This window comes from Mustela putorius, unplaced genomic scaffold, assembly GCF_011764305.1.
Source record: "Mustela putorius furo isolate JIRA1106 unplaced genomic scaffold, ASM1176430v1.1 tig00003909_pilon_pilon_pilon, whole genome shotgun sequence".
Lineage (NCBI taxonomy): Eukaryota > Metazoa > Chordata > Mammalia > Carnivora > Mustelidae > Mustela > Mustela putorius.
In genome coordinates this window covers 39477613-39503534 of record NW_025422057.1, presented here as the reverse complement: position 1 = coordinate 39503534, position 25922 = coordinate 39477613, and the positions used below count along the sequence as shown (strand labels likewise).

General features: G+C 38.7%; 2 protein-coding genes across 6 annotated transcripts in view; one reads left to right on the top strand and one right to left on the bottom strand.

Moving 5' to 3' along the window:
• Window positions 1-16096, bottom strand: part of PARG (poly(ADP-ribose) glycohydrolase) — a 122583-nt gene extending 106487 nt beyond the window's left edge. Inside the window, exons 1-6 of one of the 5 annotated variants that reach the window (XM_004765864.3) lie at window positions 16023-16096; window positions 8506-8572; window positions 6913-7899; window positions 5659-5842; window positions 361-483; window positions 156-239 (exon numbers count right to left, since the gene is read on the bottom strand). In XM_004765864.3, coding sequence (XP_004765921.1) covers window positions 156-239; window positions 361-483; window positions 5659-5842; window positions 6913-7899; window positions 8506-8543 — 1416 coding nt within the window. In that variant the 5' untranslated portion in view covers window positions 8544-8572; window positions 16023-16096. Of the gene's footprint in view, window positions 1-155; window positions 240-360; window positions 484-5658; window positions 5843-6912; window positions 7900-8505; window positions 8573-15591 lie in introns of those variants that run through there. The other 4 variants (XM_004765861.3, XM_004765862.3, XM_004765863.3 and 1 more) reach the window with 4 other exon arrangements.
• Window positions 16097-16131: 35 nt separating this feature from the next.
• LOC101681864 (mitochondrial import inner membrane translocase subunit Tim23) overlaps window positions 16132-25922 on the top strand; it is a 30875-nt gene continuing 21084 nt past the window's right edge. Inside the window, exons 1-2 of the mRNA XM_004765868.3 lie at window positions 16132-16394; window positions 18669-18727. Coding sequence (XP_004765925.1) covers window positions 16289-16394; window positions 18669-18727 — 165 coding nt within the window. The 5' untranslated portion in view covers window positions 16132-16288. The remainder of the gene's footprint in view (window positions 16395-18668; window positions 18728-25922) is intronic.

The window sequence follows — 25922 nt, the reverse complement described above, 5'->3', positions numbered from 1 at the left end:
TCACCTTTGGGGCCTCCAGCTAAGGCTGAAAATACTTTTACCATAGTTGTTGACTCTTGACTCTTCTTTCCCCTTTAAGAGTCTATCAAAGATCAAAAAATGTCTTTGAGGGAGACACAAGACCTATCTCTAAGAACAATAGCAAAAGCAACTACCTTCAGGTTTTGGGGTCTTGTGAATTTGTTGAGAAGTGCAGTCTGAATGAGCTCCCACCGGCTCCCTGCAGTTCGCTCACCATTCTTTAAGGAAAAGAAATAAATGAAATTATTCTAAGTTCTTTTAGGTCAAAGAATCAGAAGTCAAATAAGCACATACAAAACTGTCTTTCAGAGAATAAAAGAACATCTGTTTTGTGCTTACTTCATCTTCCACAGGGTACAAGTTTTGTTCTGAACAAGGCATCTTAACATGCTTGTTGTCCCACAAATCTTTAAAATGTGTTGGGAAAGGTTTAGGAACTTCTCCTGCTCGCAAAAGGTCTACCTGAAAAAGAGGGAAACAAGGAAACTATAAGTGCATCGAAACGAGGCATACCTTCTACAAAATAATCCAAAGAAAGCAGCCAAAGCAAATGCTATAAAATGCAGACCAGCTCCTCAGTAAGAAATCTCAGAAGTCCTCTCCAGCTGTTCCTGCTCCTTATTTCCAGTTGATCAGTTTCCAACTCATCATGTTTGCTCATTCCATCTCCATCCCATCTAGGCCCTTGTTCCTCATTATTGCTTCCCTTCTATCCCTCCCCTAACTCCCACTGCCCCCAGATATTCACCCTCCATAAACCCCTTACTTGAGAACAAACTCAATCTTTCTAAAGTATTCTCAGGCTCCTAATCTTATAATGGCTCCCCTCTACCTATAGTGATACAAATGATGTTCTCAATTTTTAACATCCTCTTACTCACACTACCTGGTTAAACATCTATTCTGAACTTCAACACGCAATTCAAATTTCATTTCCTCTAAGAAATCTTCAAAAACTTAAGGTCAATTAGTTTCTTCCCTCTTGTTTTAATAGATCATTATCACACCAGAAAACATCTGTTTTTCCTTCCCCCACCGGACTCTAAATTTCTTGAGAATAGTAACCATATTAACTGTGGACTCTAAAGATTTATGACAGAGCCTGGTTTATACGTTTTTGTATGTGTACATAGATACATATATATGCAAATACATATGTATGTGTACACATACACATATGCTACTTATAATAAGCATTAAACAAATGTTTGAGGAAAAGAATATTTGAAACATGAAAGGTTTACATTTTGCCTATTCTGGAGATTTCCTATAAATGGAATCATACAGTATGTGGCCTTTTGTGTCTGGTCTCTTTTTAAATGTAATGTTTTTAAGGTTCATCCATGCTGTAGCACGAATTAGTTCTTCACTGCAAATAAACAATCACATAAATGTAAAATTTGAACCGTAATATGTTATGAATGAGAGCTTCATGGTTTTATGAGAACCTACTCTAGACAATTCCAACTCACCTGGTGAGCTTAGAGAAGGCTTCCTTGAGGAAGTGGCAATTGAGCTGAACTCTTAAGAATAAAGTTCACTATGGGGGCACCTGGGTGGCTCAGTGGGTTGGGCCACTGCCTTCGGCTCGGGTCATGATCTCAGGGTCCTGGGATCGAGTCCCGCATAGGGCTCCCTGCTCAGCAGGGAGCCTGCTTCCCTCTCTCTCTCTCTGCCTGCCTCTCTGTCTACTGTGATCTCTCTCTGTCAAATAAATAAATAAAATCTTTTTAAAAAAAAAGAATAAAGTTCACTATGAAAAGGAAGACATGAAGCTCGTTCCTCAAAAAGGGAATAGCTTATGGAAAGGAAGACTGTCCAATACACAGCTCATAAAAAGTCTGTAACTCAAGAAGCACCTGGGTGGCTCAGTCAGTCAAGCATCCAATTCCTGATTTCAGCTCATGTCATGATCTCAGGGCTTTAAGATCAAGCCCTGAGTCAGACTCTGCTCTGGGTGTGGAGACTGTCTAGGATTCTCTCTCTCCCTCTGCCCCCCCAGTCCCAGAAAAGGAAAAAAAAAAAAAAAGAAAGAAAGAAAAGAAAAAGGAAAAAGAATGTCTGCAACTCCAGAGAAATAAAGTTGTAGGCCATCTATACAGGTGGCTGTTAAAACCCTCATTGTGGAAGAGACCACCCATAGAAAGAAAGTGAGAAAAAAACAGGACCTATGGAAAAGCCTTGAGAAACTCTAACAAGATTTAATGGCCACATATGCCAGAAAAACTAAAGGAACATAAGACATGGCTAAGGAGGTAGGAAGAAAACTAGGATTATATGCTATCATAGAAGCCAAGGGACAAGAATATTTTGAGGAAGAAAGAAGAGTCAAGAGTCAACAACTATGCTAAAAGTGTTTTCAACCTCAGCTGGAGGCCCCAAAGGTGATTTTGTAAAAATATTCCATGTGATCAGAGGTGACAGAACAGGTACCAGTCCAGGTTCACACACATGGGAACACATGATATATATAAAAGTAGGCTTTGTGTGTTTGTATCTGAATGTGGTTCTACATGTTTTTATCATGTCTTTAAAGATAAACAAACACCAAATAACATGTCCCTGCACTACATTTCTAACAGTATCAGCTTTATTTTATTACTCTAAAATGTGTAACTATTAATATGTGGCATCTTAGAAATGTAACTAGGTTTATCCAATAATTATTAACTACATGTATATATTATTGTATTCATAAAAAGGAATCTAGAAGAAAATACACCAAACTGCTAAACTCTGGAAATAGGACTAAGAAAGACATGGGTTTTGAGCTACATACTTTCATATAATAGCTGCCTTTTGTTTGTTTACAATGACCCTGCATTACTCTTGTAATAAGAGAAAGATCTTTTAATAAAAGACTTAAAATTCACAGGTTATATCTAAAAATAAGTAAACAGTAATTTCAGAGATTAAGTAATGATGGTATAGGATGCTTCCGGTTTTACTTACAGACACGGAGACAAAGAAAGGCAGTTAACTCAAAATACCACTTCTCTCCCCAATTAATCTTCTCTCCGAATCCTAACCATTAACATTTTCTCAGTCATCCAGCCTTTTCTTATTTCTCCCTTCATTATCAGTGCCTCCTTTTCCCTTACCACCCTGTATTTAAGAATATTCTCCACATCCTATCAATTTTACCCCAAAACAAAGCAACCATCTACATGCTCTTTTTATTTCCACATTACCCTATCTCAGTGATTTGCAAATTCTTTTAAATACCATATCCCTTTCTTCACCTAAGTAATCTCATATGAAATCAGATATAAACAAAATAAAACTATTTTTATAAATATAATTTTTACAGTAACCTTTACTTGTTCCAACATCAATAAATGACAAGGAAATACAAAATACAAAATTAGGGATGACAGCTAAAGCTTGTATCAACCTTCTACTTAATTTACATTTATATCTCTTACACAGTATTAAGAAAATCCTACTGCTATGCCTAAATAATTGCAAATGATGTTTTTGTTTTTATAGTTTCAGAGGCGGAGTCTAATGATTCATCAGCTGCATATAATACCCAGCGCTCACTACATCCTCCTTAATACCCATCACCCAATTACCCCTTCCCCCAACCCTCCCCCAATTCTATTTCCTAGAGTTTAGCATCTCTTATGATTTGCCTCCCTCTCGATTTTCATCTTATTTTATTTTTCCTTCCCTCATATTCAACTGTTTTGTTTCTTAAATTCCACATGAGTGAAATCATATGGCATTTGTCCCTCTGACTGACTTATTTTGCTTAGCATAATACCTTCGAGTTCCACCCACATCATTGTGAATGGGAAGATTTCATTCTTTTTGAGGGCTGAGTAATATTGCATTGTGTATATATACCACTTCTTCTTTGTCCATTCATCTATCGATGGACAGTAAGGTTTTCAAACTGTTACTCTGAGGCTTAAGGAAAATCTTCAGTTAAACAGCAGTGATAAGGGAACATCAATGGTATGGTCTGCACTAAAATGAGTTCTCTTGGTAAAATCTGCTGAGTAAAATATATTAAGCATTTTCATATTTGAGTATGTTAGTTCCTTTATTACAGGCTTTTCACAGTTAAAAATATACTTTAGAAGTAACAGATGAGTCAAATTTCCTAAGAAACCATGATCCACTTCCATGCAACACAATTTGATAATTATTGTTTGCGTATTTTTCATCTCTTATCTGAGCTCTTACATTACAATTCTGTTTTCAATGTATCTCACTTCGACCTTCCTTCCACACAACTGTCTGATTAATCCTGCTTTAGCATAACTATTGTATGGACAGACATTTTAACAATTTCCAATACCTACAGACTCAAGTCCAATTCCTGATACCTAAAGCCCTTTATAATATGGACCTAATCCACTTTTCAAGACTTGTCTTCCACCATCTTCCATCCAAATTCTAAGCTCTAGTAATTATTTTCCATGTCTAAAGCAAATAGTTTTTCAACTACAAAGCCTCTTCTTCTAAGGATTATGTATGTGTCTTGGAATTCTCTTATTAATTCTCCATCAGAAATTTCTGCCTCTTTTTTTTTTTTTAAAGATTTAGTTATTTATTTGAGAAAGAATGAGTGAGCATGGATGTGGGGAGGAAGAGAGAGAATCTCAAGCAGACTCCATACTAAGCACAGAGCCCAATGCAGGGCTCCATACCATGACCCTGAGATCATGACTTAAGACAAAATCAAGAGTCAGATGCTTAACCTACTCAACCATCCAGGCACTCCTGTGCTCATCTTTTAGAGCTCAGCTCAAACCCTACCTCATTCAATGTTGCTTCTACCTCTAACCATGATAAATTCTATACTTCAAAATATCTAATCAACCCCAGACTAAGCTATATAATAAAAGGGATTTTTTTTAAAGTAGTTCCTGTGAAATCTAATACAGAGACAAAAAAATTCTAAAACTACCCAATGAGTGACAGAAATCTAAAATTGGATTAAGAGGGGTACCTGGCTATTTCAGTCAGTGGAGCACAAGACTCTTGATCTTGGTCATGAGTTCAAGCCCCATGTTGAGTGTAGAGATTACTTTAAAAAAACGAAATCTTGGGGCACGTGGATGGCTCAGTCAGTTAAGGATGTGCCTTTGGCTCAGGTAATGATCCCAATGGGATCTAGCCCTGCATTGGACTCCCTGCTCAGTGGGGAGCCTCCTCTCCCTGTCTCCCTTATTCATGCTCTCTCTCTCTCTCATAAATCAGTATAATCTAAAATAATCAAACAAAATAAAATAAAATAAAATTTTAAAAATTGGACTGTGGTGGGGCGCCTGGGTGGCTTAGTTGGTTAAGTGTCTGTCTGCCTTCAGTTTAAGTCATGATCCCAGGATCCTGGGATAGAGTACCACATCAAGCTCCTTGCTCAGCAGGGAGCCTGCTTCTCCCTCTCCCAAAAGAAAACTGAGAAAGTCAATTTCCTTATCAGCTGAAAATGATTAATCTTATGTGTGTATTAAGTACTATTATCAATGAGCTATCATTATATCTCTCTACAGACTTCTTAGTATTTTATATATCCAGAAAAGAGAAGCAGTTTCTATGACTTGGTCTCTTTTTCACATTAGTAAGTACCATAATAAATCAAGATTTAAGAGTCTCCTCTCTTTTTCGGTAAGAAGTAATACCTACCCGAATAGTTACTGTGTGATTAGCAGATGGTCTCAAGAGAGGCAGCCGGATCCCACATCTAGGCAGTCTTCTCATCTCCTCAATAGGAGTTCCAAGCCATTTCTTATCTGGAGAAAGGTGAGGTGGAATGTATTTAGGTATCTTCCTTTCTGTTCTTTGATGCTTGATTTCACACTGTTCTTTTCTAAGGTCAAAACAAATGTATTCAGTCACAATCACTCACTGCTAGTTTTTGTTGGATAAACAAGTACAAAACTTACCCAGAATGTTATTGTTTAAAACATGCCAAGGGGTGCCTGGGTGGCTCAGTCAGTCGTCTGTCTTCAGTTGAGGTCATAATCCCAGGATCTAGGACTAAGCCCTGCGTTGGGCTCCCTGCTCAGCAGGGAGTCTGTTTATTCCTCCCCCTGTGCCTGTCCCCGACTCTAGCTTGAGTGCACACACACTCTCTCTCACATAAATAAATAAAATCTTTTTTTAAAAAAAGTGTGCCAGGCTTGCTCTCTCCCCTAGGTACTTACAATCAAAAGAAAAAATTATAAACCTTAGAGTAAAACTGAAGAGCTTATTTTCAAGTCTGTGTTAAGAATTTCTAAACAGAGGAAATCACCTTCCCAAAAAAGACCAGGTAAGAATATGCACACTGCCAAATGAGTCATGGTTTATAGCATCAGCTACTTCTCAGGTTTCTAGAATAATTTTCAACAAAGTGAACTTACTGTGGCACATGTGACAGAAAATATCACAGAAATTATGGAGAGCAAGCTTGAAGATTCCATATGGGATAACTGTAAGCTTTATAATCAGACAGACTGATTTAAGTTCCAGCATTACCACCCACAAGTTAAAATTTCAGTGAATTCTCTAATTCAAATTTCAGTTTTCTCATTAGCGAAGTGAGTACAATATCGCCTGCCTACCCATTAGAGCATTAGAGAAAATGTAGTATACAAAAACTTAGAAAAATTGATACATAAACAGAAGCTACTATCAACCTAGTATTTTTATATTCTGATAATCCCCATAAATTCCAGAAGGAAAATCATGAAACCAAAAAATTCCCATTAATAATATTCATTTGCTTCTGGTTATCTGTTTTGGTCTTTTTGAATCTAGGTTTAAATTTGCCATAAGTAATTAACAGGAAACACAACTATTTCTTCGCTTTAGTGTAAACCATAACTTTGTTAAACCCCCTTGCAAAATTATAAAAGGTATTACACTATTGGAGACAGTCTTGTTGAAAAAAATTACCTTTTGTCCTCTGCTTTGGGCATTCTCATGAAATGATCTGTGATTTTAGAATCCTTTTTCCCATGTTGCTTTGAATTTCTACATTCTACATTCAGGCCAGAATTGCTTCCAGGTGGTCTGGCATTTAAATCATTCATTCCACTCCGAGTCTCTCCTCCTTCAAATTGAAAATGTAATCGAATTTCACCTTCTTTAGAAGAGGACCGTTTCCTCAATTCAGTGTTGGCTTCTCTTGCTTGGAACCTTGAAAGTTTACTTGCTGTTTGGGAGGAATTGCTATCTTCTTGTTCATCAAAACCTGGACTTGTCTCTTCATCTGCTTCTGAGTCCTGACAACTATTTTTGGAATTATCCACGTCCATTGGTGACTCAGGTTCACTTTCTTTCTCAAAGGGAGGAGAATTTCCTAAACTACTCTCTTGTCTACTCAGTTTGTTGGCATTTTTCAGTTCAGTACCAACATCCTCAGAGCCGACATCTGACAAGGGACTCTCTGGCACCACATCTACCTCTTCCTGCTGACAACCCGCACAGTCTTCTCCAGGACGGCAAGACTTGCTGCACTTCTGGTGGCTTCTGGCTTCTCTGGCCTGTTCACCTTCTGTGGTCTGCTTTTTATTTGTTAACTTTACAGGTGTCAAAAATTGTTGGTTATCTCTACTTCCCTCACTATCTGTGTCACTGTGATCATCATTTCGGGATGACTGATCAACGTTAGCATTACTGAATCGCTCTGGTACCAGAGTTACTGACGAAGGTTCACTTTCTAAAAGCCTCTCTGTATGCTTCCCTTCATTTTGCCACTTACACATAGCTGCAGTCTGATGCTGATTCAAATATTGTGTACTTTTCTCAACAGGTGATTTATCAAGACTTAGCTGAGAAACATTTTCTAATTTTTCCACATTATGTTGGTAAAAGTTATCTTTTTGTACAGAACTCATCATGGATTCTACTCTTGTATTGTTGTTTTCTTTACTATGCAAACTACAACAGAATAAAAAGAACTAATGAGACAACAGAAATTACGATACAATAAAAAGAATTTATGGTATAAAAAATCACTTATCCAACCACACTCCCCGTGTCACAGCAGTAATTAAATTACTGGTGATATCCTAAACACAGAGCGTGCTCTTTCATGACTCCATGACTGCACATATGCCTAAAGCGCCCTTTCCCCAACTCTATGCCTGGGAAATACCTGCCGTTCCTTTAAATGTTAAACTTCACTCCCCTCCTGGCAGGCCTTCCTGCAAAGATAAAGCTAATTCTTGGTTCTATATGCTAACCACCACTGTTCTCTGTTTATACCTTTCTGTTCTATTTATCACACTATGTAATAATCATGTGTTTTTGCAACTGCCACCAGTGTACTATATCTTAAACACACAGACTACACTCCTTTTTCATCTCTGTATGTCAAGTATAGACCCTAGCACATGAAGGACTCTAAAAATTAGTATTTGTAAGTGAAAAAGTAAATAAATAAACATATAAAAAAATGGGAAAGCAAGGAGAAAGTGACATGAACCAAGATAAAACATTCATATATCATGTCACATATTCTTCTATATAGGCATGTTTCTATACCTTTCTGATTCAGTTGTCTTGTTTCCTTTAGTGTCCATCCAACTGGTAATAGTCTTTTGTTTGAAAACTGTAAAAAAAAGAAAAGACACACACCAAAAAGATAAAATACCTATGGCGCCATTTATACATGTAAGGCACTGTGCTAGGTTCTGTGATTTAAACAGAGATTAATCATTCCTTTCACACTCAAGCAATGGGAGATAAGACAGAAATATAAATATAAGTGCATTTGGCTTTGAGCAGAAAGAAAGGCTTATGAAAGAGCTGGGAGGGCCTAATGAATGAGAGTACAGGCTCTGAAATCAAATCACCTGGATTCAAATCCTAGTACTCCCATTGGATTCCTTATGTGTCTTTGTGAGGGATCATTTTTCTGTCTCTGATTTTTCATTTGTAAAATTGCAAATTAATAGTATTTCCCCTGAGGTTTAAATTAAATAACACATGCAAGGTGTTAAGTTTAAGGCACAATCTGGTACATGCTCAGTAAATGTTGGTTCTTAACTACCTTTAGTATTAAAAGAGATCCTGATAAAGAATTAAGGTGCACTTCTGGTGGCTTCTGGCCACCAAAGAAACTACTTTAGGGAACTGGAGTAAATGGGACAATTTGATAAGTAGGGCTTGAATTGTTCCTTGAAGAATAAACGTATACTCGCATAAAGGGAAAATCATAAGCAAAGGCACCAATGCCAGGGAAATATAAAGAACGTAAAAAGAAAGCAACAGAAAATATGACTGGAAAGTCAACTAGGACCATATCAGAGAGGTTCCTAAATGACCCACAAAAACAGATACAAATGGGGGCACCTGGGTAGCCCAGATGGTTAACTGTCGGTCTTCAACTTCGGTCCTGACCCAGGGTCCTGCCAGCCTCCCTGCTCAGCAGGGAGCCTGCTTCTCCCTCTACTGTTCCCCCTGCTCGTGCTCTTTCACCCTCTCTGTCAAATAAATAAATAAAATCCTTTATTTTTTTTTAAAAAAAGCATATACTCAGAGCTATAATTTCGAAACTCAAATCTCGGAGGTGCCCAGTCATGCACGAAACATATCCTTGAGGGCAAATCTAAAGGGGCCAGAAGGAAGAGCCTATTGGTAGAAATGAAGCTATTGGTCTAGGTCAGTAGCTCCCAAACCTTCTGAATCATCAGGGACTGGTAATTAATGGATCCTGGGACCAGGCCCCAGACCTACTGAATCACTCTTTGTATGATGATGGAGTCAGGAGGGAAGCTGGACTCTGTATTTTTTTTCAAAAAGTGACTCTGATGATCATTAGCTAGGTTGGAGAACTAATGGCGAAGAACCAAAACTAGTCATTGTGAGAAGAGAGAATAAAAGTTGAGAAATGAATCATCACAGATTTCACAATGATTTAAGTTAAAAGTGATACTAAGCTTTAAGTCTTATAGACTTGAAAGATGGTTACAGCATTAAGTTAAAATGTAGACTATAAGACAACTGGAGGGACACCTGGGTGGCTCAGTCAGTTGAGCATTTGTCTTTGGCTCAGGTCATGATCCCAGGGTCCTGGGATCAAGCCTCATGTGGGGCTCCCTGCTCAGCAGGAAGTCTGCTTCTCCAGGACTCCTGGGTGGCTCAATCAATTTAAGCGTCTGCTTTTGGCTCAGGTCATGATCCCAAGGTCCTGCGATGGAGTCCTGCTCCTTACTCAGTGGGGAGCTTTGCTTCTCCCTCTGCCTGCTGCCCCCCTGCCCCCTGCTTGTGCACTCTCTCTAAAAAAAAGGGGGGAGGGCTTTGCCACTCTTCCCTGTAAGGCGTGCAGTCTATATCCCTGCCCCTTTAATTTAAAAAAAGAAAAAAAAAAGACAACTGGATTTTGGGGAAAATATGATTACATCAATTGTGAACATACTAAAATTGAGATGCCAGAAATAAACAGATAGAAATGACCAGCAGACAATAGCAAAGTAGAATTTATGGCTCAGTAGAGGAAGATACAACATAAATAAATGCAAACCACAATTTACATAAGCATTAAAAATAAGCATGCTTTCAAAATTAACTGCATTGCCTATGGATTAAATGTATATAATACCTTAGTATAAGAAAGTATAAGATGATAAATATTCTCAACTATTCCCCAAACTGCAATGTAAGAATCTGAGCCCCTTAAGACACAGACTCATTCTTATTTGCTTATGTCTCTCCTCAAACACTATAACATGAGCATAACAAGTCTCATAACAGATGCTGTCCCAAACACATGAAAATCAACAGCTTTATCACTGTATTTGAGTCCCATATAATTCATTCCTTACATGCCTTACAAAAAATACTAACATTCCAACCAGTAAAAATCTTTGATTAGCATTTTAAAAATAGTTTCTATCACAACAAAGTAATTATATTCGATTTTCTTATTAAACACCACATTTCCATGAATTTACTAAGTTAGTACTTCTACAGAAAATCAGGCTTCAAGAAAAAAAATAGCTTCAATCAGAAAAGGATGAACCACTTGATTCCAAGACTTCTTCTGTAGTTTCATTTTTTTTCATCCATTTAATTTCATTACATCAAACACAAGTGTAGAAAATCCTCAAATTACAAACTAGCAAGGAGCCTAAAATTCACGTTTTGTGCCAGTGTGGAGTTTAAAACACTTTTCTCCATAAATATAAGGATTAAATGGTATGCCTAGCACTATGAGGGCAAGTCTACAGAATTGAAAGACTGCATCCAACATTATTTCATAAAAAACTATGAAGTGGGGCGCCTGGGTGGCTCAGTGGGTTAAGCCGCTGCCTTCGGCTCAGGTCATGATCTCAGGGTCCTGGGATCGAGTCCCACATCCGGCTCTCTGCTCAGCAGGGAGCCTGCTTCCCTATCTCTCTCTCTCTGGCTGCCTCTCCGTCTACTTGTGATTTCTCTCTGTCAAATTAATAAATAAAAGCTTTAAAAAAAAAAAAAAACTATGAAGTGTTTTCCTGCAGGTCTGACACTGAGAACGTGTCCTCTCTTCAGCTTCAAGTTTCCTACTATAATTCCTGAAGCCTGTGAAAAGGATAAAGGAGGAGCAGGAGCTGCGGAACCAGTATTTCCTGATAATAAGATACTCCTCAGTCCTTCTGAGAGGCCTACTTCTTTCCATTGCCACTACTTCTTGGCTTTCAAAGGTTTCTTTTGCAACATGCCACAGGACTGCTTCAGAATTTTACCCCTTAATTCCTGAATTGAGGATAAAATTATGCTTTCCACATTATCTGGTAACTTCTGTCTTTTTACTAGGAATAATCACAGCAAACAAAAAGGAGGGCAGTGGTAGGTGATGAAAAAGATACAAGATCTGGAGTCAAACAAGATCTTGGACTGAGATCCTTGCTCACTTACTAGTACTTCACTTCACTTCTTTGAGCTTCTATTATTTCCTCAACTATAATACGGGGTTAGCAGTAAATATCTACCTAAAGGTTTATGTAGATTAATGAGAGAAAATAATAAGTGTCTAGTCTCACAAAGCAGAAATTCAACAAATGTCTTCTCTTGCAACACTCCCACCCAATCTCTTTTTCAATGAAATCAGCAGTTCTCCAACTCTATTCTAATTTCACACCATTTACACTTAATCTCCTTAGTAACATCACTCAGTGACCAGTGTATTTATTTCAAAGTTCACTGAGCAAATCAATTACTTCCTGCCACCAACACAGGCGGAAGACACAGCTTTGAAACTAACCTGCATTTCAAAGGAACAACCCACCTCCACAAAAAGTCCCCTTCTTCCAGTAGGAGCAGGATAAAGTATGAGAAGGAGGGGTATGGTGAGACCAAAGTAATGGACAGTGGAGTTTTGAGATGAGGAAAGAGGTCAGAAGATGCTTTTGACAGCACTAAGGCTGAAGGAAAGACATGGAGAAAGGGGGACAAGCTGGGTCCAGTTACTTGCCCCCTTACCAACTGCTACCACCATCGCCCCCACTGATCTACACTTAGACCATGCCTGGAGCAGGGAGACAAACTCCAGGTAGTTATAAAAGGCAGAAAAGAGTAGCACTGAGTTCTGCCTATATGCAGATCTGCAGATTTCAACTAATATAATATGCCCAGGGAGGTAAATAATACCATATTTAAAGATGTTGAATGAATATCCATTTCCTTTTCTCACCTATTCTCCTAAGAAAACTATATACTAAAAGTTTTAATACCAAGTTCCTAAAAGAATTTCAAATTTGAAACAACAGTTTTTGTTTGGACTTTGCACATTTTGTTAATTTGTGTCCTGTGCTGTGCCCAGTATACAAAAATATTTACACATATGAAGTACAGCCCAAGTATTAACTTGGTTCCTCTTCTGCAGAAATCTGCAGAAAATAAGATCCAACTGCCCTCCTCCAGTAGCAATGAACTCTTCCACCTTTATATGCAAATAAAGTTAATAGGTCTACAAATTAGCTTCTCGCAGAAGTCAGATACTGTACTTGGAGGTGACTCTCATTCGTCCCTCTCTTCCACTCTCCTTCACTAAGTTCTCTGAAATCTACAGCCTAAATCTTAAATCCATTCCTTCCTCTCCATCTTCAAAACAGCACCAATAACAAAAGAATAGGTACTTTTTGGACAACTGCATTTACTTCCTGCAACTGATCTCCTTGTCTAGTCTTGGCTATCTCTATACCAGTGTTAACATAAAGGACTAACTTTTTTAAAAAGTCTTTATTTAAATTCTAGTTAGTTAAACATATAGTGTAATATTGGCTTCAGGAGTAGAGTTTCGTGATTTATCACTTACATATAACACCCAGTGCTCATCCCAACAAGTGCCCTCCTTAGTACTCAACACCCATTTAGACCATTCCCCACCCAGCTCCCCTCCAACAACCCTCAGTTTGTTCTCTGAGAGTCTTCTGGGACGCCTGGGTGGCTCCGTTAGTTATGCGTCTGCCTTCCACTCAGGTCATGATCCCAGATTGCCGGGACTGAGCCCCATGTCTGGCTCCCTGATCAGGGGGGAGTTTGCCTCTCCCTCTCCCTCAGCACCCACAATCCCTGCTCATGCTCTCAAATAAGCAGATAAAATCTTTTCAAAAAGTCTCTTATGATTTGCCTCCCCTGCCTTTTTTACTCCTTACCCTTTAGGTTCATGTTTTGTTTCTTCCACTTATGAGTGGAATCATATGGCATTTGTCTTTCTCTTATAATACACTCTAGCTCCATCTGACAGCATTGCAAAAGAAAAGATTTCATTCTTTCTGATGGCTGAGTAATATTTAAAGGACTAACTTTTTATAGTGAAATACAAACAACGTGAGAATGCGTCCTACATAATAGGCATTATTTCACGAAACATGTTTGCAATAAATATGGCATATTTACCCAGTTCAAAGATTTCTAACTCTGTGTAGTGGCTGAATTTATACAGTGGACTATAGGTAGAGAAGTGCAAAGGCCACTAAACCATCTTTTCCAAAATATTAAGCAAATGTTATCTCTCTCTTTAAAAGCTTTCAGTGGCTTCCTACTAACTAGAGAATAAAGTCCAAATTCCTTGAAATGGCACTAGAATTTGTCCATAGTAAGTTCTGTCCTTCTTCCTGGCCTTAAGTCCTGTCACTCCTGTCATTTTATGCTCCAGTCCTACCACCTTTGCACATACCATTCCCTCTGAGTATTTCTTTCTCTCCTTGATCTATACAGAAAATCCTGCTCATCCTTCAATTTATAGTTGAGATCTACTCCCCACTGCCTCTAAGTCCTGAGAGAACTAAGTTTACACCAGTCACCCAAAGACGGACCTCTGGCTAGCCTTCTACACTGTTGACAACTGCATCCTTTTTGAAATGTTCTTTCCTGCATGACACAACAAAAGTCAGGCGTTCACTCTACTCTTCTGGCTGCTTCTCTTCAGTCTACTCTTAAATGATGGTGTTCCTAAAGTTTCTTTCCTAGGTCACCTTTATTTTCTCTATATACTTTATATGATCGAATCTATGTCCAAAGCACCAATTATCACGTTTATGCCAAGAATCCCTAAATCTTTATTTCCAGTACAGATTAAGAGGTACAAACCCACAGATCCCATTCTCTGATTCCATTCACTTCTCTCCCTCTCTACTGTACACAACCAAGTATAAACCATCATTATCTCCCACCTAGACTAACTCCTTTAGTCTTGGGCCTGTACTACTTCTCTCTTTCAATCCATTCTTCATTTTCTACATACCAGCCAGAGACCTTTAAAAAAAAAAAAAGATGTGGGTGCATACACATACTTAGTTGCTTCCCTACTGAAAACGCATTAAAAGCTTCTCACTGCCCTTAGAGGTAAAGTTCAAAACCCTCAGGACTGCCTATTATTTCCCAGTATGATCTGATCCTTTCCTACCTCTCTGCAGCTCCATCTCTCTCTACTCTCTTCTGTTGACGGTATGCACCAGTTGAACTTCAGGAACATTTCCTTACTTCCTCTTTTCTAGCTAACTCTTCATTCTTTTTTAGCCCTCAGAATAGGCACCTCATCTTCTGGGAGATTATCTCTGATCCCACAGAGTGGATTAAGATTCCTGACTCCTACCATAACGATGTATGTCTCTCACCTGTCAGCCTGTGGACTTTGTAATTGTTTATCTCTCCTGATAGATTTTAGGATCTGAAGACAGTGCCCAAGTTACACTTGTTCAATCCTGTATTCCAGAAACAAGCGCAATGCCAGCTAATACTAACAGCTCTGCACCACCACCACCCCATATAAAATCTGAACCAAAAGAAGTTGTGACCTTCTTTGTACCTTTTTTCCATCTAAAGGCTGGAGCTTCACATACACAATTAGACTTTCTTAACAACTAATGCAATTTCTCAGTCAAACCCGAGAAAGCAAACAGGTGGAGTCTACTGCCATTTTCCCCCCTGAGAGTGACTGCTCACCAGGGTTTCTCACACCACCAATCCCAAAGGAGAAAATTCGGCCACATTCCCCTACTAGCGACCTCATTGGTTCAGCAAGAGGGCCTCAGAGTGGTGCACATAAGACACCAGAAAGGGGTGACTGGAGTCCCTGGGTCCCCAGACAGAGACCGAAAGGTTCGGGCCAAAGCGAAGGACAAAGATCTTTATTTCCCCACGTACCAAGCGAGGTGGAGCTGCCTCTGTGCGGTACCGCCCGCCCCGGGACGCAGCCTGACGAGGACGGTGGGACCCTGAACTGCACGGGAGCGTCCTTGGAATCGAGGACGCGCCTCTGCCTGCTGGGGAAGCTCCGGGCGTCCGAGGCGGCCGGCGGAGAAGTTGCAGCGGCGCCCCAGCGGGGTCGCTTGGTGCAGGGCTCACAGCCGGGGCCCGCACTCATGCTTGGGACCCGCAGCGCTGAGTCCCCGGGCCGGCCCGGGCGGAGAGCCTCATTCACTAACCCTGAGAGGGACGGACTGCGCCTCCTCCTCGGCGCCTCCCGGCACCATTCCCTCTTTGCCGCTGCCTCTCTCTGCAGTTGCTGCTCCGCCGGCCTCCCGAGCCAAGCCCTAGCCAGTCGCCTGCCTTCCCTCTTCCACAGGCACCCCCACCTGCCTCAGAATGCGCCGCTTTGATTCTGGCTTGGTTCACTTTCCCACCACCGGAAGGCTGCCGTTAGGCGCTTCCGTTTTCCGGGACGTATAATGTCGCAAAACGGAAGTATAAGGATTAGCGGGTACCGGCTCCCGGAAGGTCACCGTGTGAAGGAGGCGGTGGGAACGCGGGTCTCCCCGCTGTTTCTGGGGAGCAACGGCAGAACAGACGAACCTGGCCTGAGGCGGCGGTGAGAAGCAGACGAGCAGTTTGCTGCGACACCATGGAGAGCGGCGGGGGAAGCGGGAACAAAACCACAGGGGGGTTGGCCGGCTTTTTTGGAGCCGGCGGGGCAGGTTACTCGCACGCGGATTTGGCCGGCGTCCCGCGTAAGTATCAGGCCTGCCTTGTGAACATTTCTCAGTGGTTCTTGGCGACCCCGCCAGACATATAGTGTGTTTAGTGTGGGGTTTTTTTCGGCTGGCTTTTACAATCTTCAGTACCAGTGATGGGGTTAGGGTGTTGGCGCTGCCGCTCGAGTTTTTGGAGCCGTGGATCCCCGAGAAGTTCTGTCCGGGTGACGTGGACGCGGGATGCTGCGTGTTTTCTTCCCTTTATAGACGAGTGTGCTGCCTTATCTTTCCTACCACACATTTCTTGTGCTTTGAGCTGTGTGTTTGACTCTAGATTAAGAGAAGAGCCTACCTCTGCAAGTAAATACATTCTAAATAGGCTATAAATAACTTTTAAGCTCTAAGTCAGTGTTTCGAAACTGCGATGTAGCCTTCAGGGCAGAACACTTAATATTAAATGTAGGCAAGAAAGAAATCTGAGTCGGGCCGGGGGAGGAGCCAAGAAGTGAACTGCACTTTATAGGCCATTTATGGACTTGAAAAAAGAAGCCAGGTAAGAATTTTAGGAAACGAAATACGCAAGGCCAAAAGTGCAGAAATATGAATACTACCTGTCTGTGCCCTCTCAATCCTGTGAATGTCGTCCAGATGTTTGGGACTTTGTGGGTATTCAGCTGGATGAATATAACTTGTTCTACTTCTCCAGGTCTTCTTTGGTCAAGAGCAAAAGAGTCCTAGTGTCACTTATGTCAAAACTGAATCTGGAACACATTTTACATATAATAAGCCTTCCGAGGTTTGAGTTTTGGAGCACAAAGGGCACTGCCTTAATAAGACAAAGCATTGTTACACTAATCTGATTAAGGTTTGAAGGTAAATTGAGAAGTCGAGGGTGACCACCATTCACTGAACACCTGGAATGGGCCAACGACTTTTCTGGGTGCAGGACTACCAGTGGTCAAAAGAGATGATTGCTGCTTTCATGGAGTTTACATCCTAGTGTGCCAAGTAACACAAACACATTTCAGTGAATAAGTGTATGTAAAGGCATCAAAACAGGATCAGGGGATGGGAGCAGGTCATTGTTTTAGAATAAATAGGTCAGGGAAAGCAACCAGAGGGTGTTTACATTTGACCTGTGACTTGAATACAATACAAATGTGGGGGCGCATAGGCACATGGAGGTACACAAGGGAAAATGATTAGTCCAAGTGCCCTGGGATGAGGGGGGACAGACCTGACATGTTTAAAGAACATCTGATGGGCCAGTGTGTCTATAAAGTTGAGAGCGAGTTGGAGCAGTAGGAGATAATGAGATCAGGAGAGCAAGTAATGCCACTAATGCATTGTTTTATAAGCCATGGTAAGGAGTTTGGATTTGATTAAAATTGCGAATGGAAGCCATTAAGGCTGATTTCCTTTTCCTTAAAAAAAAGTCACTTGAGTTACTATATAGGAAGTGAATTGAAGGGACTAGAGCAGATTAAGGAGTTCATTTAGGTAGGAGATTATTACTGTAGTCTGGGTGAGATGTAATGGTTGGACTAAGATGGTAGCAGTAAGGATGGTGGTAAGTAATAGTTCAAGATGAATATTGAATATAGAATTAATAGGACTTTCAGTTGATGAAAGGACTGGAGTCCTGGGTATTTCTTAGATTTGTGAACATCCAAAGGATTCAAGGATTAAATTCAGAATATGAGAAAGTTGATATTCCTTGATAGATTTTTTTCCCATTGTCAAAGTTAGTGGGATTCAAGTCTGGCTCTCTGAGAGTTTCCATTTTCTTTTGTCCTGACTCCCATTCCTGTGGTGATGACCCAAGAATGTTCTACACTGCCACAGCAACTCACCTTTGTCAGCAACTGTCAATACTAAGATTTGAAGGAACGGCCTTAAAATATATATAACTCATAACCCAAGCACTGGTTTTCCCATGAAATTCACTTGTTTATTGTCAGTCTTATTTTGCAATTTGTATAGATGTCAAGCATGCTTGTAGCAAAGTAGAGGAAATTAGCTTTATAATTGACTTCGGCTATGCTTCCTGCTACTCTGATTATTTGATCCACATTATTGCCAATATCTTCTTGGTATGAGAGCCTGAGCCACTAGTGCAGGACTTGGTTTGAAATTCAGGACCTCAGGAGGAGACAGCCACAAACTGCCAGACAGGATAAGGAGAAAAGGAGAAAATTTCATATTCAGTAAGCCTGTATATCAAAATTGAAAAACATCCGGAACAGCGTAATTAACACTGAATGAAATAACTTTTTAAAATTTCATTGCAATGTGATGTTTTCTCTCTAGTGACTGGTATGAATCCTCTGTCTCCGTATTTAAATGTGGATCCACGATATCTCGTTCAGGTAAAATTAAGACTAGTCCTTTTATGAATTTATTAGTTTGGTGATTTATCTTACTGCTTTAAAAAAAAAATCCAGGTTCTTATGCTAACTAGATCTGTGATACATATTTCTAGAGGTACCAACTCCTTTTTCTTTTCTTTTCTTTTTCTTTTTCTTTTCTCAGAAACTCCAGGATTTGACTTTTATCTCTCTGTTACTAATTAACTAATTCCCTTTAAAGGGTTTTTGGGGTTTGAGGTGTTTTGGGTTTTTTTCCCCTTTACCATTTAAATTGTGAAATGTACTAACATTAAATTTACTATCTTACCCATTTTTAAGTGTACTGTCAAGTAGTATTAACTATGTTTATAATATTGTGCAACAATTACCACCTGCCATATCTGTAACTCTTTTCATCCTGTAAAACAAACTATACCCATTGAAAAATAACTTCATTCCACCCACCTATCCCATGGCAACCACTGTTTTGCTTTTTGTTTCTGGTTTTGATACTCTTAAGTACCTCAAATAAATAGAATTATAGTATCTGTCTTTTTGTGATTGGCTTATTTCATTTAACATAATATTCTCAAGTTTCACTTATGCTATAGCATGTGTCAGAATTTCCTTCCTTTTAGGCTGACTAATATTTAATTGAATAATATTCCATTCTGCTTTTCCATCTGTCCCTGGACGCTTGGATTGCTTTCATATTTTAGCTATTGGGGGTAGTGTTGCTGTGTACAAATGTCTCTTCCTGAACCTTTTTTTAAATTTCAGTTATATATTCAGAAGTGAAATTACTGGATCTTACTGGAAATTTTATTATTATTTATCTGAGGAATGCCATACTGTGTTCTGTAGCACTATACCATTTTACATTCCTAAGAACTGCACAAGGTTTGCAGTTTCTCTACATCCTCACCAACAGTTGTTATTTTCTGCAGTTTTTTGATTTAGCTATTCTAATGAGTATGAGATGGTGCTCCTTGTAGTTTTGAGTTACATGACCCTAATGATTAGTGATGTTGAACACCTTTTCATAATGATTTTTGCCCATTTTATGCCCATTGCCATACCTTTGGAGAAATGCTTATTTTTGAATTGAGTCTTTATTTTTTGTTGAATTTAAGTTCTCTATATATTCTGAATATTAACCCCTGAACAGGTAACATGATTTGCAAATATTTTCTCACATTCTGTGGGTTGCCTTTTTACTATGCTGATTACTATCTTTTGAGTCACAGTATTTTTAAATTTTCACAAAGGCCAGTTCTTATTTTTCTTTTTTAAGATTTTATTTTTTCATTTGACAGAGGGAGAGAGATCACAAGTAGGCAGAGAGAGGAGGGGAAGCAGGCTTCCCACCGAGCAGAGAGCCCAATGTGGGGCTCATTTCCAGGACCCTGAGATTGTGACCTGAGCCAAAGGCAGAGGCTTTACCCACTGAGCCACCTAGGAGCCCCCTATTTTTCTTTTTGTTGTTGTTTCCTGTGCTTTGGTGTCAAAAACAAGAAGTCATTGTCAAATCCAGTGTCATGCTCTTCTCCCATGTTTTCTTCTAAGAGTTTTTTGATTTTAGGTCTTATATTTAGATCCATTCAATTTTTATATTAGGTGTTTAATTTTTTTTTTATTAGGTGTTAGGTAAGGATCCAACTTTACTTGTTCATGTGGATATCTGGTTTTCAGAGCCTCATTTGTTAAGAGTTTTTCCCTCGTGGAATGGTCTTGGCAATCTTGTTCAGAATCATTTGACTATATGTGAGGGTTTATTTCCAGGTTCACTATTCTGTTTCATTGGTCTATTTGTCTGTCTTTGTCAGTATCACACTCTTTTGATTACAGTATCCTTGTAGTAAGTTTTAAAATCAGGAAATGTGATTATTGTTCTTTCTTTCTTTCTTTCTTTTTTTTTTTTAATTTATTTGTCAGAGAGCGAGCACAAGCAGAAGGAGCAGCAGGTAGAGGGAGAAGCAAGCTCCCCGCTGAGTGAGGAGCCTGATGTGGGACTCATTCCCAGGACCCTGGGATCATGACCTGAGCCAAAAGCAGACACTTAACCAACTGAGTCACCTAAGCATCCCGATTATTGTTCTTTTTCAAGATTGTTTTGGCTGCTTGGGTCTCATTGAGATACCATATTAATTAGAGGATAGATTTTTCCATTTGCAAAAACATGGTATTTTGATAGGGATTACATTGAATCTATAGATTCTTTTGGATGGTATTGATATCTTTTTTTTTTTTTTTTTTTAAGATTTTATTTATTTATCAGAGAGCGGGGGGGTAGAGCGAGCACAGGCAGACAGAATGGCAGGCAGAGGCAGAGGGAGAAGCAGGCTCCCTGCTGAGCAAGGAGCCCGATGTGGGACTCGATCCCAGGACGCTGGGATCATGACCTGAGCCGAAGCCAGCTGCTTAACCAACTGAGCCACCCAGGCGTCCCAGATGGTATTGATATCTTAACAGTATTAAGTCTTCCAACCCACACACATGGGTTATGTTTCCCTTTCTTCTTTGTTTGCATTTTATGGTTTTCATTGTGTAGGACTTTTACCTCATCAGTTAAGTTCATTCCTAAGTATTATTCTTTTTTAACTTAAAGATATGGTTTTTTTATTTCTTTATTTAACAGAGGGGGAGGGGATGAGAGGGAGAGCACAACCGGGGGAGCAGTAGGAAGAGGAAGAGGGAGAAGCAGGCTCCCTGTGGAGCAAGGAGCCCGTTTTGGGGCTTGATCCCAGGATCCTGGGATCATGAACTGAGCTGAAGGCAGACACTTAACCAACTGAGTGACCCAGGCACCCCTACTCTTTTTGATGCTATTATAAGTGGAATTGCTTTTTTTAGTTACTTTTCAAATTGTCCATCACTAGCATATGGAAATCCTTTTAATTTTTTGTGTTGACTTTGTATCCTGCTACTTTGCTGAATTTGTTTATTAGATCTAATAGGTTTCCTTGTGCAATATGTAGGATTTTCTACATATAAGATTGTTTTATCTGCAAACAAAGAAAATTTAGCTTCTTCCTTTTCAATTTGGATACCTTTTATTTCTTCTCTAATTGCTGTAGCTAGAACATCTAATACAAATATCCCCTGCTTTTTCAAAGCTCTCATTGTTCCATTTCACCTTCATGAGAGATCTATATTATGTAGGTGTGTATGTAGTACCTGTTTACGCTGAACAGAAGAAATCAGAAGAGAATTTTTGCTTTTGCCAAAAAAGCAAAAATAGCATTCAGCATTTGTTTTGCAGTGAGCAGTTATAGTGGCACCATCGAGCTCCTTCCTGGGCATCTGCACTCAGCATCTCAGCATCAAGCCATCGCAGCTTATCTGAGCATCTGTGAGCATCTGTGCTTTATCTTGATTTATTTTGTGTGTTTGATAGCAAGCTGTGTTCTGAAGTATCAGAAAACACTGAGAGAGGTTTTATTTTGGGTCTAGGAGTACTCAAAACACTTTTCCATGTAAGTTGATGATAATTGCTTCTTTGCTTTATGACATTTTGACTTACAGGAGGTTTGATAGGAATATTCTACTTAAAGATATCAGGGGATTCGTGCTGTGTCGAAAGAAGAGTGGCAGAAATGGGTATCCTTACCTTTTTCTGATTTTGGAGGGAAAACTTTTATCTTTTACCTTTTAATATAATGTTCAGTGTAGGATTTTCATATGTGGCTTTTATTATGTTGAGGTAGTTTCCTTCTATTCCTAGTTTGTTGAATTCTTCTTACCTTAAAAGTATGTTGGATTTTGTGAAATGCTTTTTTTTGCAGTAGTTGAGGTGATCGTGGGTTTTTTTCCCCTCTTTCTTTTACTGTGGTGTATTATGTTGATCAGTTTTAATATATTGGGCCATCCTGCATTACATAAATAAGTCCCACTTGGTCATGGTGTGTAATCCTTTTAATATGCTGCTGAGTTTGTTTTCCTAGTATTTTGTTGAGGATTTTGCGTCAGTGTTCATAGGGGATATTGGTCTGTAGTTTTCTTGTAGTGTCTTTGTCTGGCTTTGGTATGAGGGTAATCTTGGCCTTATACCAAATATTACTTCCACTTCAATTTTTTTGGAAAAGTTTGAAAAGAATTGGCATTAGTTCTTCATTAAATGTTGGATAGATTTCACGAGTGAAGTCATTAGGTCCAGGGCTTTTCTTGGTTGTGACTTGTGTTTTGTGTTAGAGAGAGAACATGGAGTTAAAGGGGGCAGGGGCAGAGGGAGAAGGAGAAAGAGAAATTTTAGCAGGCTCCATGCCTAGCTCAGAGCCCGATGTTGGGCTCTATCTCACAACCCTGAGATCATGACCTGAGCTGAAATCAAAAGTTGGACCCTTAACCAACTGAGCCACACTGGTGTCCCTGGTGTGACATTTTTTATTCCTGATTTCACACTTCTCACTAATTATAGGCCTGTTCGGATTTCCTGTTTCTTGATGAGTTTTATGTCTCTAGGAATTTGTATATTTCATCAAGGTTATCCAATTTGTTGGCATGCAGTTTTTTTATAGTACTCTCTCATTTCTTTTTCTAGTTCCTCAAGCTTCCTTAAGTTGCAAAGTTAGGTTGTATATTTGAGATCTTTCTGATATTTTTAATAAGCATTTATAGCTCTGAATTTTCCCCTTAGCACTACTTTCACTGGATCTCATAAGTTTTGATATGTTGTGTTTTCTTTTTTTATTGATCTCTTAAGTATTTTCTAATTTCCCTTATAATTTCTTCTTTGATCTGTTGGTGGTTTATGGGTATATTATTTAATTTCCATGAATTTGTGAATTTTTAATTTTATTTCTATTACTGATTTCTAATGTATACTATTGTGGTTGGAGAAGATAGTCTGTATAGTATATTTTAAAATCCATTGAGACTTAATTTGTGTCCTAATATATTATCTGTCCTGGAAAATGTCCCACATACACTTGAGGAAAATGGCTATGCTATTATATTATTGATAGGTAGAGTGTTTTGTAGATGTTTGTTAGATCTGTTTGTTCTTTGATTTATGGTGTTAAGTGCTCATATTTCCTTATTTTCTGTATGGTTATGATTATTATTATTGAGAATAGAGTATTGAAGTCTCCAATTATTACTGTAGAAATTTCTATTTCTCCCTTTCATTCGACTGTTTTATATTTAATATATTTTAATGGCCTGTTATTAGGTGTATAAATGTTTATAATTGAATCTTTTTGTTGTATTGGACCTTTTATTAATATTCTCTTTCTTTGTAACCTTTCATTTATTTAAAGTCTATATTTTCTGAAATTAGTATGGCCATCCTGCTGTCTTGGATTTTATTTGCATAGAATATCTTTCTCTATCACTTCAGTTTGAATCTTTTTGTGTCTTTGGAATGAAAGTAACTCCCAGTGTAGTTGGATCCTGGTATTTTATCTATTGTGCCAGTCTTAATGTCTTTTGGTTAGAGAGTTTGATCCACTTATATTTAAAATGATTACTGATAAGGAGGAATTTCTATCATTTTGCTGTTTGTTTTTTATATGTCTTCTAGCTTTTTTGTCCTTCGTTTCTTGAATTACTGTCTTTTGTGTTTAGTTGATTTATTTTTTGCAGTGAAATGTTTAAATCTCTCATTTTCTTTTGTGTATGTTCTGTAATTATATTCCTTTTAGTTACTGGGGGATTTAACATCCTAAAATTTAACATCGTAAAATTATAAATCTAGTTTTTATTATATATTATATGTATAGAATATATATCATATATTATATAGGTTTATTATATTATAAATCTAATTTTTACCAGTTTAACTTCCATAACATGCAAAAACACTTCCTCTTTAACAGGTGTGTACTCCTCCTCTCAGTTGTTAATGTCAATAATTTATAGCTTTAGGGACGCCTGGGTGGCTCTGTCAGTTAAGCTTAAGCATCTGCCTTCAGCTCAGGTCATGATCCCAGGGTCTTGGGATCAAGTGCTGCATCAGGCTCCTTGCTCAGCAAGGACCCTGCCTCTCCCTCTGTCTTCCACTCCCCCTGCTTGTGTTCTCTCTCTCTCTCTGACAAATAAATAAATAAAATCTTTAAAAATTAAAAATAAAAAAGAGTAGAGGATTTGAGTATATGTTTCCCTAAAAAGATATAGAAATGTTCAATAATCATAAAAGATATTTAATGTCACTTACTAGGGAAATGCAAATCACAAAACTGACATGAGATACTCCTTTACCACTGCTATAGGTATTATCAAAAACATGCAATAACTGATGTTGGTGAGGATATGGAGAAATTGGACCTTCATGCACTGCTGGTGGAAATGTAAATTGAAACAGCTGCTTTGGAAACAGTCCGATAATTTCTCAAAATATTAAAAATAGAGTTACCATTTGACCCACTAATTCTCCTCAATAGATTTATACCCAAAAGAATTGGACAGTTTCTCAAAATATGAAAAATAGAGTTACCATATGACCCAGTAATCTACTCAGATATATATCCAAGAGAATTGGAAACATATGTCCACACAAGAGGTTGTGCACGAATGCTCTTATCAGGTTTATTCTGAATAGCCAGGAGGTAGACACAACCCAAATGTCTGTCAACTTAAAAATAAACAAAATGTGGCATCTCCATGCAATGAGATATTTAGCAGGAAAAAAGGAAGAAGTGATGATAACATGCTGGATGGAACATGGTTGAGCCCTGTAAACTTATTACATGAAAGAAGCCAGTCATAAAAGACCGTATATTGTATGATTCTATGTACATGAAATGTCCAGAATTGGCAAATACAAAGAGACAGAAAGCAGACTGATTAGTAGCTGCCCAGGGTAGGGGAGAAATGGGGAACGACGACTGCTAACAGGTATGGGGTTCTGTTTGGGATAGTGAAAATGCTCTAAAGATGGTAGTCTTTGTTGTATAATACTGAACCATTGAATTATACACTTTAAATAGGTGAATAATATAGTATTTGAATTACATATCAGTAAATAGGATGGGTTTTGGGGTGGTTTTTTAAGAGTAGTGGTTGGGACTTTTTGTTTCAAGTTGAATCACTGACAGTAATTGGCTGCATTTCTTGTTCAGTGTGTTTCAATAGAAGCAAGTTGATTTGGGACTTAATACTTGTTTGTTTTTGCAGGAAATGTTTGTCAAATATCTGTAGTGTATGTTTATTGATTTTATTTCAAGAGTATCTCAGTATTTTACTCAAAATTTCAAAACTAGTCACGTGTTTTGCTTCA